The sequence below is a fragment of the Manis pentadactyla genome, chromosome 11 (assembly GCF_030020395.1).
Source record: "Manis pentadactyla isolate mManPen7 chromosome 11, mManPen7.hap1, whole genome shotgun sequence".
Lineage (NCBI taxonomy): Eukaryota > Metazoa > Chordata > Mammalia > Pholidota > Manidae > Manis > Manis pentadactyla.
In genome coordinates, this window is record NC_080029.1 from 113,612,119 (window position 1) to 113,626,876 (window position 14,758).

At 54.4% G+C, this 14,758-nt stretch overlaps 1 protein-coding gene across 3 annotated transcripts in view; it reads right to left on the reverse strand.

Moving 5' to 3' along the window:
- IGDCC4 (immunoglobulin superfamily DCC subclass member 4) overlaps nt 1-14,758 on the reverse strand; it is a 36,055-nt gene that overhangs the window by 4,863 nt on the left and 16,434 nt on the right. Inside the window, exons 4-16 of one of the 3 annotated variants that reach the window (XM_036932333.2) lie at nt 14,151-14,287; nt 12,819-12,959; nt 10,008-10,163; nt 8,850-9,263; nt 8,162-8,326; nt 7,502-7,639; nt 6,507-6,680; nt 5,260-5,478; nt 5,004-5,105; nt 2,944-3,127; nt 2,144-2,271; nt 497-667; nt 131-268 (exon numbers count right to left, since the gene is read on the reverse strand). In XM_036932333.2, coding sequence (XP_036788228.2) covers nt 131-268; nt 497-667; nt 2,144-2,271; nt 2,944-3,127; nt 5,004-5,105; nt 5,260-5,478; nt 6,507-6,680; nt 7,502-7,639; nt 8,162-8,326; nt 8,850-9,263; nt 10,008-10,163; nt 12,819-12,959; nt 14,151-14,287 — 2,267 coding nt within the window. Of the gene's footprint in view, nt 1-130; nt 269-496; nt 668-2,143; nt 2,272-2,943; nt 3,128-5,003; nt 5,106-5,259; nt 5,497-6,506; nt 6,681-7,501; nt 7,640-8,161; nt 8,327-8,849; nt 9,264-10,007; nt 10,164-12,818; nt 12,960-14,150; nt 14,288-14,758 lie in introns of all 3 variants that reach the window. The other 2 variants (XM_036932331.2, XM_036932332.2) reach the window with 2 other exon arrangements.

Below are 14,758 nucleotides of genomic sequence, written 5' to 3' on the forward strand. Positions count from 1 at the left end.
AATGTAAGTGTAGTCATGTTGGAGACAGGGCCTTGGAGGAATTGACTAGGGTTAGAAGTCAATGCCAGAGGCCTCTGGCTACCCTGGGCTACCCTAGATGGGACCCACTCTCCCCTCCCTGCCCTCATACCTGAGAACTTCTCCTGCAGAGTGATCACATCCTGCAGACCTGAGAAGGGCCCAGGTCCCACCTCTGTGCGTGCCCCCATCTTGAAGAAGTACCTAGTGTCGCTCTCCAGGCCGCGTACCTCTGCACTGAAGATGTTACCTGGGGGGTGGGAGGATTGGGTGGGGCTGGGGTGCAGGGATGGGCTGGAAGCAGGACTGAGAAAGTCTGCCCCTCCCACTCAGGCAATGGCCTCCGTCTGCTTCTCCTAGAAACTCCTCGGACAGACCTCATGGTACTCTCACTACTAACCCAGACACTGGAGTGGCTGGGAAGGGCAAAGAGGGCAGGGAAGCTCTTGCTCGGGTGCTTTGGGGAGGGAGCCCTCACCCTCCGTGGTGAGCAGGGTCCACTGGTGCTCAGGCTGGGTGTGGTTGTCGCTGTAGAGTATCAGATACTCCACGATCTCCCCGTTGGGCTCTGTAGGGGGGCACCAGTGCAGCCGAACAGTGGACGGCGTCAGGGAGCTCAGGCGCAGGTCGGATGGGGGTGTTGAGGGCCCTGTGGTGCAGGGGAGACAGGGAGAGGTAGGGTCACGGACAGCCCCCACTCCAGGAGCAGCTGAGAGAAAGGGCATAAGGACATGCCCTTTCTTCCTTCTTCAGTGGAACAAACCACAGACCACAAACCAAAATGAGGTCTGGTCTCTAACTGGGGAATTTCTGGGAAACAGCTGGAACAGGGGCTTCACCACCTTCCTCCCTTCCAGAAGCTCTCCTCTGCTCCTCGGCGCAGAGCCCCTCAGAATTCCACACTCAGATACTTCCGAGGACTGGGGAGATTGGTATTCTAGGACTTGGGGCAAAGCTCAGAAGGTTTTGGAGGGCTTACATTTTAAACTCTCATACTGAGTTTGACATCTATTCCATGAGTTTAAATTAAAAGTGTTTAAATTTATTTACCATTTAAAATTCCTAACTCCCCTTGTGGCCCGACATCTTAAATGACTGATGCCCTGTGTTGCCTTTATCTAGGCCTGCCCATGACACAGATTCTACAGGGTCAGGGGAACCCCAGTGTCAGAAGCACCACCCTGCAAACTTTGTGTTTTGTTTTCACAGAAGCAACTGATGGGGCAGAATGAGGAAGGGTGAGAGGCAGGGACACAGGTGACTGGTGAGTTGGAAAGGGAGAGAGATTTGTGGGCTCAGGTCTTCAAGGCCCAGCTGACGTGGGCCGGGGACCTCAGGCACAACAGAGCCGCAGCATCACAAGCTGCCAGAAGCCTCTGCCTCTCACCTTCCAGTCTCCCCACCTGCAAAAGGAGAGAACATCCCTGCTCTGTCACAGTCAGTTGTGCTGACAGCCAGTGTCATAAAGTCTTTGGGAAAACACAGGGTCTCCCTAAACTTCATGCTGCTTAAGGCCATAATTACTGAAATCAGAGTTGGGTGAGCAACAATTTGTAAGCAGTTTTTTAAAAAGCAAATTCATGGGAATGGAGGGCCTCTCCCCACTCCCCCCACCCACACCACCTTCCTGTTTCAGATCCAGGGACACAGGTTTTCTGTCAATGGGAAGGTGAACAGTCTTAGGGCTGGCAGAACCAAAGAGCCTCTGCTGTGAAAATCAAAGTCCGTTTGTCTTGAAATGCCCTTTCAGAGGGTTTCAGAGTCACAGATTTGCAGAGCAAATGGTCCCACTCTCTTTACAAATGAAGACAGAGAGGCTCTGGGTGGGGAAGGCAACTGCCCGAATCTCCCAGTGTCAGAGGCAGGATGGGGGCCTGAATACAGAATCCAGGATGCCTGATTTCCCTCCCTGGCCCCTCTTCACCAGCTCAGTGAGGTCTTAGCGTACCCTCAAAAGAAGCCAAATAATACGTTATATAGTAAGCCACATAAATCTTATGGTATTACGTGTATGAGTAAACAGTTAAGATCAGCAGAGGGCTGGCCTATGTAAATGTAAAATAAATGACAGAGGACATTTCAGTAAAGAGGGCTGTTGGGGTGAGAAGGCCAAGGGGTCACTTACGGTCAGGCAGGGTGGAGCGCTCCACCACAGAGCCAAAAGGCCCATCCACATCCACGCCGTGGGACTGCACTGCAAACTCATATTTGGTGAATGGCTTCAGCCCCCCAATAAGGACATCTTCTCCAGAGCTGCCAGGGCAAGAAACGTGACTTAGTGCTTCAGGCATGCCCTCCTGGCAGGGCAGGCCCCTCTACACCTACTCCCCTGCCCCAGCCTGCATCCCGTGCCCTATCCTGGGCAAGGAATCTGCTCCTTGGCATGGGGGCCACTAACACAACCCAGAGGTCTCGATGGACATTGACTTCATGGTATCATGTCCCATCTCAAGTCAGGCTCCCTCCTCCAGGAAACCTTTCTGGATTAATTCAAGTCATTCTCTACCTAAGGAACCATCTTCCTTGACTTAATTTTGCTCTATACTTGCAATTGTATATAGCTATTGATTGTTATGTGGCTTCCTTGGCCACACCAGCAGGTCCTCAGGGCAGCCCTCTCGGGACAGCCTCTGGGCTGTCTGCCCCATCACACTGGGAGCTCTCTGAGGTTGAAGAAGCAGGTCTGTCCTGCATCATGTTCCCGAGGGTTGAGTACAAGGCTCTGTCACGAGGGGATGGGAAGGATGGAGTCCCCGTTTACACCTGTCACCATCAGGACCGGAGACCCTCAGCGTGCCCCCAGCGTAACATATGAGCCATGAGAAGTCCTGATTCCCGGGCATCCCTCTCTTCATTGCCACTGGCTTTTCCACCCCATGCCAACCACTCTTCCTGCCCCTGCCCGGCTTCTGCCCCCTTCCCCACCTGGTGTAATAGGTGACCAGGGAGGCGTTCCTGAGCCCCCAGGGGCTGAAGCGCACAGTGTAGTTGACAATCTTGACTGTGGTGAAGTCTGGCTTTTTCCACCGGAGCCAAATGGATGTGGAACTGTTTGATTCTGCATGGACATGGGCGGGGGGCAAGGGTGGCCCCCTCTGGATGCGCAGGTCTGAAAGGTGGAAATTAGAGCATGGGGAAGGAGGGAGGGCACTCATCCCTACACATGCTTAGTGATTTGCAGTTCCTGAGGCACTTTCTTTTACCCTCTCTTTTGATCCTGTGGGTTGAGTGCATCAGTCCCAGTTCACAGATGAGGAAACTGAGGCTCCCAAGAATTTAAGCATTTTTTGCCAAAGTCATACACAAAGCGGACTATAACAGAGAGGCAGAAAACCATGGCAGTTAAGAGCACAGACCCTGGAGCTAGGGCTGCCTTGGTTCAAATTCCAGCTCTGCCACATACTAGCTGTGTGACCTTGAAGAAGTTACTTAACCTCTCTCTATGCCTCCGTTCCCTATTCTGTTAGTGGGGCTGATAATAGTACCTACCTCATAGAGTTGTCAGGGGATTAAATTAGTATTTGTAAGCTATAGAGAAAAGTGTCTGGCATTTTGGTACATACTGAATGTCTGTGTTCCCCTAAAATTCATGAAGTTAAAATATGACCATATAGTAGAGTCCTCATGAATGGGATTAGTACTTATCTTTGTCCATTCGAGCTGTTACAACAAAGTACCATCGACTGGGTGGCTTAGAAACAATGGATGTTTATTTCTTATAGTTCTGCAGGCTGGAGACCGTGATCAGAGAGCCAACCTGGTCACATTTTGGTGAGATACTCTTCCGGGTTTCAGGCTGCCGCCTTCTCACTCTATGGTCACATGGCAGAGAGCAGAGAGGAAGCCGGCTCTCTGGTGACTCTTATAAAGGCACTCCTCCCATTCATAAGGGCTGCACCCTGATGACCTCATCTGATCCTAATTACCTCCTAATACACCACCTTGGAAGGCAGAGTTTCAGCATATGAATTCGGGGAGGATGCACGCTTTCAGTCCAGAACAATGCCCTGATGGCTCCAGACAGCTCTGGGGCTATTGCTGCCATATGAGGACACAGCGAGAAGATGGCCTGTGGTCTATGCACCAGGAAGTGGGCCCTCAGCAGATTCAGACTCTACTGGCACCTTGATTTTGGACTTCCTGGCCTCCAGAACTGTGAGAAATAAATGTTGGTTGTTTAACACCCAGTCTATGGTATTTTTGCTATCGCAGCTCAAACTAGGATGTATATAGTAAGCACTATAAGATGAGGTACTTATTACATGAACATAAAACAAACTCCATGAGAGCAGGTACCTTATGTGTGTTGGTCACTAAATTCCCAGAATAGAGCTGACACACAGTCAATGCTCAGTAAAATATTTGCTGGATGAACAAACTGGAATTAGAACGGTGGCTTCTTGGCTCCTGGTTGAGGGTTCCTTCCACTAAACCGCAGGGTGACAATCAGCCTGGGGAGTTAAGTGGGGAGGGAGTGTCCTGGCGGGTAACCGAGGTGTCCCATCCAGGCCATGAGACAGTGGAGAGACCAGCTTCTAGCACAGGCTCTGTGTGACCTCAGGTGAGTCCCTTTACTTCTCTGAGCCTCAGTTTCCTGGTGGGCCACCTAGGGATACTCTCCCTGACTACAGTGGAGGGGCAGTCTGATAGACAGTATAATGTAGGTGGATGTGTTTTAAAAATTGTTTAAAGGCCGAACTTGGGGTCAGGAGTCACCAATCAACTCTGGGTTTCCCTATCCAAACCTTCCAAATTAGCACTGCCCCCAGACCACGACAATAGGGTAGGCAGGCCTAAAAGTACACGGACACAGCTTCCCTGACAGAGGCTGTCTGGAGCTGGAAAAGGACCCCGAGCCTAGGAGAATGGGTTTGGAGGTGGCTGAGGCTACAAGACAGCCTGACCATTAGGGCTGGCCCAGAGGAAAGGCGAAGGGAAGCAGCGCCCCAGGGGAGCCCTCCTCCCCTGCCTCCCCAGCCCCTCACCTGGGGTGGGAGCCTTTTCCGTCTTGCCCTTCCACACGGCTGCATAGCCATCCTCATGTTTGTTGAATGCCACGAGCTTCACTTCGTACAGCCGGCCAGGAACTAGGGTAGGTCACGGGGTCACTCTCTAGCTAGAGGGACCCCTGGGACCACTCTGTCGTCCCCAGAGAGAATTCCACCTCCAGCTCCCACTCCCAGGTTGTCCAAACCCCACCCAAGCCAGCCTGCCTTGCTCCTTCCCCCCAGCGCTCCTCACCGAGCTGGGTCAGCTCATACTGCTTCACTTTCTTCTTGAGCCGGACAGGCCCCACATCCCAAGCCTGGTCTCCACGGGCCCCAGGGGGGCCCTCACCGTCGGCCTCCTCCTCGGCCCCCACCTCCCGCCAGTACAGTTTGTAGCCAGAGATCTGGGCAGCGTGAGGGGGGGGCTGCCACGACACGACCAGGGACTCCATCCTTGCCCGGACCTTCAACTCTGCAGGGGCAAAAGGGACTGGGGGCAGAGGGGCAGGAAGGGAAGGAGGAAGAGAATGGGGATTGAGGAGGAGGCCAGGGATGGGAAAGGGGGAAGAGGCAAGAGGAAGCAAAAAGCCAGAAGCTGGCACTGAGAGCCTTGCCAGCCTTGTCCCAGTGCATCGCCACTCAGCCACCACCCTAAGGCCAGGCCTGGGCTCGGCATACGGGTAAACCCACCAGCTTACAAACCCAGAGCTGAGAATTTGTGGATATCCCCTGGGCTTTGCAAAGAGGTCAGCAAGGGGCACCTCTGGTGGTGGGTAGGGGGCTCGCAGTCCCTGGCACAGAGCAGGGTAGGGCTCCACAATTCTTCTGAAGGAATGAGTGCCATGGATACTGGTGGGCAGGGGGGTCACAGGGGATGCTGAGGCTGTGAAGGAGGGACGGAGCCATGGGCGTCTGTGGCCTAACAGTAGGGGGCTTACTATGTGTCAGACACTATTTTAGCACTTCACATATATTTTTTAAGTTTATTCTCACAGCCCTATAAAATAACAAAAATACTGTTATCTCCATTTTACAGATAAGAAAACTGAGGCTCGGAGAAGTTAAGTAACTTGCCCAAGGTCGCACAGGTACTTTGCATGCCAGGTTTGGTCTGCATTTAATCACTCTACTCTCTGGCCTCTCAACAAAACCAACAACAATCATAATCATGGAAGCATCTATTATTTAAGAGGTTCTTATTATGTGGCTAAACACTTTGTTTACAATGCATTATCAATCCTCCTGTCGTGCTTGGCAGTAAACAAAGCCTTAGAGTTGTAAATGGTTCATCCAAGATCACAGAGCAGACAGAAGTGACACGGGAGCCTAGGAGTGTCTCTGAGGACCAGCCCTTTGCCTGGGCAGCTGGCCTCCCTTACCCATCAAGCAGCGGGGTGATGGAAGGTCTCTGATGGAGGAGCTGGTTGGGTCTGGGTTCCAAGGGCACACATGCACACACATGGTTATGCACACCACCCTCCTGTTCCCTAGACCCTGTACCGTGGCTCTGGCTGTGCATGCTGGGCGTCCTGTGCTGCATCCACTGGGAGGGAGCCCCATAGCCAGCCCCTGTGCCAGCAGAAATGCGGACTCGATACACCTTGTTGGGCTGCAGCGAGTTCAGGGTATGCTGTGTCTCATTCCCCAGCACCTCAGTGGAGAAAATCTGATCTGCTAGGACAGAAAAGACTGGCTGCTGGGTGGTCATCCGAGGACCATGACTTCTAAACTCCCCTCCACCGACCACTCCAGCGCAGACCCTGGCTTCTCGGTGCCCACCAGAGCTGCGGCCCTCTCAACACAGACCCCTCAGTGCCTGGGTGGCCACTGTGGCTCCAGGGCTGACTCCTGGGCCTCCAACCCTGGCTGATGTAGGCACCCAGCCTCAGCTCAGGGTGGGCAACATCATGGTGTGTGCTCCCTACTACCCCCCTCACATGAGGGCGCAGGCACAAGGGATTCACTGTGAAGGCCACCAGGTACCCTCCTCATCCACCCTGGTCCCCCAGCCGCTTGCCTCCTCCTGATTCTTTATCCCTTCCATACCCTCTCCCTTGGATCACCTGCATCTGCCTCCCCGGTGCTGCATTTCCCCAGTCCCACAAGCACACTCTCCTCCTCCCCTCTTTCCCTCCCCCTCCCTCCCCTCATCTGCTGTTCGAGCTGGAAGTAAATCCAGGGATTAACTAGGCTACTGGCATCTTTTCACAGATAAGGAAATTGAGGCAGGAATTCAAGAGGATGACCCACTGCAGCTGTAGAGGAGGTGGGCCTAGAACCTAGGCCTCCCTCTCCCTTGGGCTAGGCCTCATCTTCTCCCCCCTGCTGTCCCTACCCCCAGCCCATGCTCCTCTTGTCCAGCATCATATTTCCCTATTCCACCACGCTGCCTAACTTCCTCAGACTCACCCCAGCTCTGGGACCTAGCTGTGCTGACCGGCCCTCCGCGTGGCTAACCCCCAGCCAGGTGTGGCCCGCACCCTGCCCCCACTCACCTTCCTTTCCCAAACCGTACTCTATCTTGTACTTCACCACCTGCCCATTGCTCAGGCTGGGAGGCAGGGGCAGCCACGCCACCCTGATGTCCAAGGGGTTGGGGCTGGACAGGGAGAGCTGGGGCGCTGCACTGGGGACTGAGACAGAAGAACATCAGCGTGAGCTCTGCTCCACCGACGTGGAAGGTGAGGCCCAGGAGCGGTCAGAGACTTGCCCAGGTCACACAGCAAGTCAGAAGTAGGCCCAGGACCAGGATCTGAAGGAGGAAAGGGAGCCTCTCAGGGGACATCCTTCCCACCCTGAAGCCAGAAAAAGGTTTGGGCACAATCTTCTACATCTAATGGGTCAATATCACTGGCCCCTGCCTGATTGGATGGTATGTGCCCAGGAGAAGGGCCATATGACACAGGGAATCACTAGACCTGGGCTCAAGTCCCCAGCTGTACTACTGACCTTGGGCAACTCACTCTCATTTTCTGGGCCTCAGTTTCCCCAACTGTAAACTGGGGAGAACACCTGCCCACCCCCTTGCAGGGCACAAAAGATGACATGAGGCAGGTAAAAGAGCCTTTGCGAATACTAGTAAAGAGAAGCCAAGCTACTGTCCCGGAGGAATTCTCTGGGCCCCAAGGTGCCCACTGCACATTCAGAGGCCCTACCATCATCAAGCGTGTGGACCAGTGCTGGGGCAGAAGTGCGGCTGGCCCCCAGCTGAGAGTAGGCCACTACGTAGAACTCATAATCAGTGCTGGGTTCCAGGTCCCGAACCTGTAGCTCGGTGGTGTCGTTGTTCACTGCAAACTGGTATTCCACATTGTCCACGCCTGGGGGGGTGACACAGGAAACAAGGGACTGTCACAGGGCCACCCCCAGGGGCCTGCCAGCTAAACTATCTCCAGATTGCTCCTGCTGTCCCAGGCTCTGAAATAGTCTTTAGCTAAATCATCAGATAATCCGAGCTGCAGAGTATGAACTCCAGCTCTTACAGCAGCACTACCAATTCCTGCTTCTCACTGAAGTGACGCTGGCTGCGGTTAATGGGCTGGCTCCAAGAAAGCCAGGGCATCTCCTTGGGCGCGGAGCAACTCTCCCTGCTCTCTCCTAACAGAGGCTAAGGGGAGAATGTGCAACACAGACTGACCTCTAGCACCTGGGCATAGCACCTGGCCAAAGGCTGCGGCTGCCAATCCAAATCTATGTGGGTCTCTCCCTGGGCTCCGACTCCACACCATCAGTAACAAAGGTGCCCGGGGCAACGCTTCAGTCATCCAATTGGTGTCCCCCCCGACCCCACTGCGCCCCCGTAGGGGCCTTTGCCGAGATATTTTGGGCTCCCGGTAGGCTTACCCCGTGCCTTCTGGTAGTGGAGGGAGAAGCCGATGATCTGCTCGCTGTGCAGCTCGGGCCGCTCCCAGGCCACGAGCACCGCCGAGCTGCTCAGAGGCGTGGCCGTGACCCGCGTGGGGGCGCTGGGCAGCCCCTCTCGCACCACTACAGACAGCGGCGCGGCGGCGCACGCGGTGCCCGCGCCGTTCTCCGCCACGCACTGGTAGAAGCCGGCGTCTTGCAGGCCGATCTGAGTGATGACCAGGCTGCCGCCGCCGCCCTGCACCTTGACGCGCCCGTTGGGCCGCAGAGGCGCGCCGTTGTGCAGCCAGCGCAGCGCGGGCCGAGGCTCCCCGGACGCGCGGCACACGAAGCGCGCCGTGCTTGCCCGCGTCCGCGACAGCGCCTCGGGCGCCTGCGAGATGGCAGGAGCCGCTGGGGGCGGGGAGGAGGACGCTGGCCGCGGGCTCCGGCCACCAAGGGGCTCCGCCTCCTCCCCCAACGCCCCGACCGCGTCCCGCATGCCCCGCACTCACTCGAGCCTCTCCCTGATCACGCCTCCCCACAAGCACTCTAGCGCAATGCAGCAGCTCTGCCTCTTCTCCCCCATTCACCCCAGCCCCACGCCCACCGACCTCTCCTCCCCGAATTGTCCCCCGGCCTCCTCAGCCTCCCCTAAACACCCTCGTGCCTCCTGGATCTAACCCCGCTCTCTCTTGTACCACACACCGCCTCTCCTGCCTTCCAATGTCTCCCACACTTATCAGATTTACCCCTCTCCCAGTTATCCGAGCCCTGAACAACCCTGTCCCCCAGCTTTCTTAGTACCACCAAGACCACTCCACTTTCTCCCCCCACAGCCCAAGTCCCACTCAGACCACCCCTCACCAGCCCCCAGTCACCCAAGCCAGGCGGGAATCACCGCTCTCCTCTCGCTGGCTCGGCTCCCCTCACTCCATCCTTCAGTCTCGCTCCACCACTTTCCCTCCAATGATCTAGTCCGTCCCGTCCAACCCCGCCCCAACGAAGGGCCGCCAGCCTAGCCCTTTCTCATCCTCAGTCCCTCTAACCCGCCCGCTTGCTCACTCCTGCCGCCCGCATTCCTCCCGCCCTGGGCCCCAGCTAACCCGCCCCAATCCAGCCTCCGCCACCTACTCCCCGGTCCTTCACCCGCCTCACCCAGCACGCGGAGCTCAGCCGCGGCGGTGGCGAAGTCGCGCGTGCGGGGCTTGTTAGCGCGGCAGACATAGACGCCCGAGTGCTGGGGCTGCGCGCTGGTGATCAGTAGGTTGGTGCGGCCCAGGACGATGACATCCGTGGCGATGGGCTTCCCGTCTGGGGGAGGAAAGGGCGAACCATGGAGGGGACCGCTGGGGATTGCCCCTCCAGCCACTCTGCGGACCCAGGGGCCCCTCTACGCTGGTAGAGCACCACTAAGAGAGCACAACTGTCCCAGTTCCTCCACTTGCTACACCAGTGACCCTCTCTGAGCACTAGTGTCTCTGTCTGTAGTCCCAGAGCTGTGGGACTGCTGTAGGGGTGGAACGAAAAAAGTGCTCAGTACACCAGTCAGTTGTTACCATTATTATTACATTAATCTCTCTCAAGAAGGACACACCCTTCCCGCATGGTCTTAGCCCAGTACTATGATGAAGATGTAGCTGGAAAGGTCTGACCAGAAACAAAGATTTGAATATGTCTAAGACTTTTATCTTAATATGAATGAAAATCATTTCAAAAGTCCGTGGCTGATGGACATGAACAGAAAATACAGAGGAGAAATGGAAATGGCCAAGAAACACAAAAAGTTCAATTTCACATAATCAAAGAAATGCACATCAAAACATAGATGTTACTTGTTCACCTATCAAACTGGGAAAGCTTTTAAAAAGAGTAAGTTGCAATGCTGGAGGCATGGCAAATGCTGACTGGGCTATCCGGGGCCTCATTCCACTTGTGGGCACCTGCCCTGGGGAGCTGTGAACAGGAGCACCATAGCAGTGACTGTAACAGTGGGCAACTGGGAAGGACTTTAAATTCAACTGTAGGAACTGGTAGATTATGTTATGGCTGTATTCAAATAATGGAATATAATATAGTAGAGTCAGTTTTTTTAAAAAGCTTTCAAGGTGGGGAAATGCTTATAATATACTATTGAATGAAATAGGACTTGGAACTGTAAATACAGCATACTTCATGCTTTCAGTTTGGGGGGGCAGTAAATGTACATGCGCACAGAAAAAAATGTGGAAGAAAATACACTCATATGTTAATCATTTTAATCTCCGAATGGTGGGATGTTTTCTGTTTCCCTTTTTCCATAGTTTTCTAAATGTACACATACAACTGCTGCAATCAGAAGAAAACAAAACAAACAAAACAAAAAAAGCTATGTCCCTTCCTTGACTTTGTGGAGTGAGTTTCTAGAAAAGGAAAGGTGCCCGGGGTCAGGAATGAAATCCTTTTCCACCTTTCTCTTCCCAGTCTCTGTCCAGGAGTGCTGTTAGCAGAGTTTCTCCAAATGAGTTTCCAGAACCACAGGCATCAGGATCCTCTGGGACCGCAATTCTTACTGTCACATGAATCACAGAATTGCAGGGACCTTGTTAGGAGGCAGAGGCCTATGGGAGGCCCCAGGTTCTGTGTTTCTAACTAGGCCCAGGTGGTCGGTCCAAAGACCACACTTTCAGTAGCAAGGACTTAGGGCACTTATTAAGCATTAAGATTCCCGGGTCACAACTGTCCAGGTGTGAAGGGAGGGAGTTTCGACAAGCTTCCTGGGTCATCCGGGGATGTGGTCAGGATTTGATAAATACTGAGATTAGAACTTCTAGGTGACATGGCAGGCTTACTCCTGGGATCCCCCTAACTAGGCAAGTGTCTCAAGTCCATGAGGTCAGGGAGGCAGAATGATACCAGGACTGTTCTATCTCATCAGCTTGGTGGGGGTACATAGAGTTTTGGTTTTTCCCTAAACTCTATATATTCATTATATACTCTTTTGAATGTGAGACACAAATTTACAAAAAGGAGGCAGTGTAGGGTAATAGACTGGGCCAGGGAAGAAGAGAAAGGAGGGGCTGGGTTTAAGATTATTTCTACCATCTACCTGGGGCAATTCACTTATTGTCAAATGGATACAAAAGTAATCTTTGCATTTTGTCCACACAGGACTATAGGGGGTGGTGTAGCAAGAAGAGAACCAAGCTCTAAAGTTTGGGCCCTGGCTCTCCCCACCTGCCTCTCTGAGCCTCAGTTTCCTCATCTGCCCTTTGGGAATAACAGTCCTGGCCGCTACCCTCCTCAAGGGCTCATGGAGGCCCCAGTAGGAGGATGGGTTGAGATCAGCAGACTGCAGGGTGATGTTCGGCCGAGCGCTCTCATTACCCTGATAGCATCTCCTCTAATGCAGTCCCACTTGGCACTTATCACTTGCTGCCTGATACTGTCACACCTGTCTTAACGGGTGTGCTTTATCTCCCTCACCCAGACTATGAGTTCGGAGGATAGGGTCCCTGTCTCTCTCATCCAGGTGTTTTATTCACTATGTCAGGCACACAAAGGCAGCAGTACATTGGGTGGACCAAGAAGCAGCTTTGTGGTTCAACAGACCAGCAGTGGGGTCCTGGTTCACCTGACCCGCTGGCTGTGTGGCACCTGTCCAGCTCTCACACTCTCACTTGCAACACTGTTGTGAGGAATGACAATAAGTAAAGTGGAGAACCTATCCCAGTGCCCACACTATGTAAGGTCTCATTAACAATTTTGTGAATGGCAGACTCAAAGTGCCTCATAAAGGAAACATGCTACCCAGATTCATGATTAAGTTTGTCCGTGTTCCCCAGCCCACGCAGCCTTGGGAGAGGAGTTCCCGCTACGCCATAAGTCAGTGACCATGGAGTGGTCACCCTCATATCTCTCTGACTTGGAGACACGTAAGATGTCACACTCCTCCTTTCCCATGACCTCCAATCCCCTCCCTCCACTTACCCTGTCGAACCCAGGACACGAAAGGCGTAGGGTCAGCCGAGGCCATGCATTCCATTACCACGCTCTGGCCAGACACTACAGTGGTGTTCTCCGGGGCTGCCACAATGATCACATCCTGTCCCCTGGTGGACACCAGGGACCCTAGAAAGACACAGGCCAGCAGGCCTTACTGCTAGGCATCTTCACCCACAGTACCTCTCCAGATGCTTACAGTCACCTGGTGAGGCAGGAAGCGAGCAGCCAGGATTCCTTCTGACAGTTGGGGAAAGCCAGCCACATAGTTCAGCAGAGCTGTGACTGTCACTCAGAACTCTTTTTCTTGGAACCAGGAGAGGAATAACCCGGCCTCGGACACACCGATCCTACTCTTCCCTTCCCCAGCCCACCCTCCAAGCAGAGGCCTGTGAGGTCAGGAGTACTCTCGGTGTCTGGACTTGGATGCAACAGGCATAGTTTCTAATTCCAGCAAGTCCCTTCTCCAAGGGGCCTCGGGGTCCCACGTGGGAAAAGAGGAGCTGGGCTCGAGTTTTTGACAGCTTGGCAGCTCTCAGAGCACCAATTTCGTGCCAAGTTCTCAGTGCGACCCTGGCCCTCTGGGTCAGCAGGGTGAATACCTAGTCTGTCCAGCAGGTGGAGGCAGAAACCCAGGGCCCAGGAGGGAGAGCGGCCAGGAAGCAGAGGGGAGTGGAGGCGGGAGGCTGAGGAGGGGAGCCGGGAGAGACGTGGGGACCGGAGGGGGTGGGGGGCACGTGCTTCCTTTCTTAGCTCTTCTCACCTCTCTGAGCTGCACATTTGACAGTGAGCCCAGGGTCATACAGACAGTGAGTGGAGAAGCCAGAATTCAAGCCAGATCTTTCTGACCCCGAAGACTGTGCCCTTCCTACTGCATCACCCTGGGCGGGAGCTTTCCAGAAAAACGGAGAGGCAAGAGCGCCAGGGCGCAGGGAGCCTGACTGGCGGTGCACAGCAGAGAGCGCGGATCCCCAGTGCCCAGGGGGACAAGGACTTCAGGGTCCTGCCATCCCTCCGCAGACGCCTCGCCTTCCCACCCCCAACCCCAGCCCTGGATTCTCCGTCCAGCCCAAGGAACCCAGAGCCTCGGCAGGAAGGGAGCTGCGGACTGAGAGTCTGTACTATCGCGTTCCAGCCCCAGTTCTACCTCTGACTTGCTGGGTGGCATTATGCTCTCTGGGCTTTATCACCTCACCTGTCCAGTGAGATTCATACCCATTGCCTGTCTGAAGGCAGGGCGTGGGCTCCTGAGGCCCCTCCCAACGGTGAGGCCCCTGACTCCAGAAACCCCCAGGTTTCCCGGCCCAGCAGGCCCCTCACCTCTGCCGGCCACGCTGAGTACGGCCTCCTGGCTGAAGCGCTGGCAGGCTGAGTTGGTGGCCACACAGCGGTAGGAGCCCGTGTCACTCTCCTGAACATCCAGGATCTGGAGGACCCCATTGGGAAGGGTGATGAGCCTTGGGAGGGGGGAAAGGGCACCTGTGAGGTAGGCAGCCCCACAGGGAGGGCGGTGGGCCCAGACGGTCCTGCGCCCACCTCCCACTCCAGCCTGAAATACCTGCAGTGTCTCACTCTCAAGCCCCACTCAGAATTTCAAAAATGCAAATGACAACCATAAGAAACCATTCTCACCCATCAGACTGGCAAAGGTCAAAGGGTTCAGCAACACCCAGTGTGGATGAGGGAATCGGGGTGAGGCACACATCCAAGTCCAGCCTCCAAGTGTACTGACCAACTCCTGTCTTGTCGGCAGCCATGCCAATTGATACACCTTCTTTCAAGGCCAAGCGGGAGATATCTTAAAGTCAAACCTGCATGTGCCTTTTAAGCCAGCAATGCCACTTTGAAGACTCTGTCCCACAGATACTCTCATACATGTGCACAAAAACATATGCCTAATGATACTCACTCCAGCATTGTCTATAACA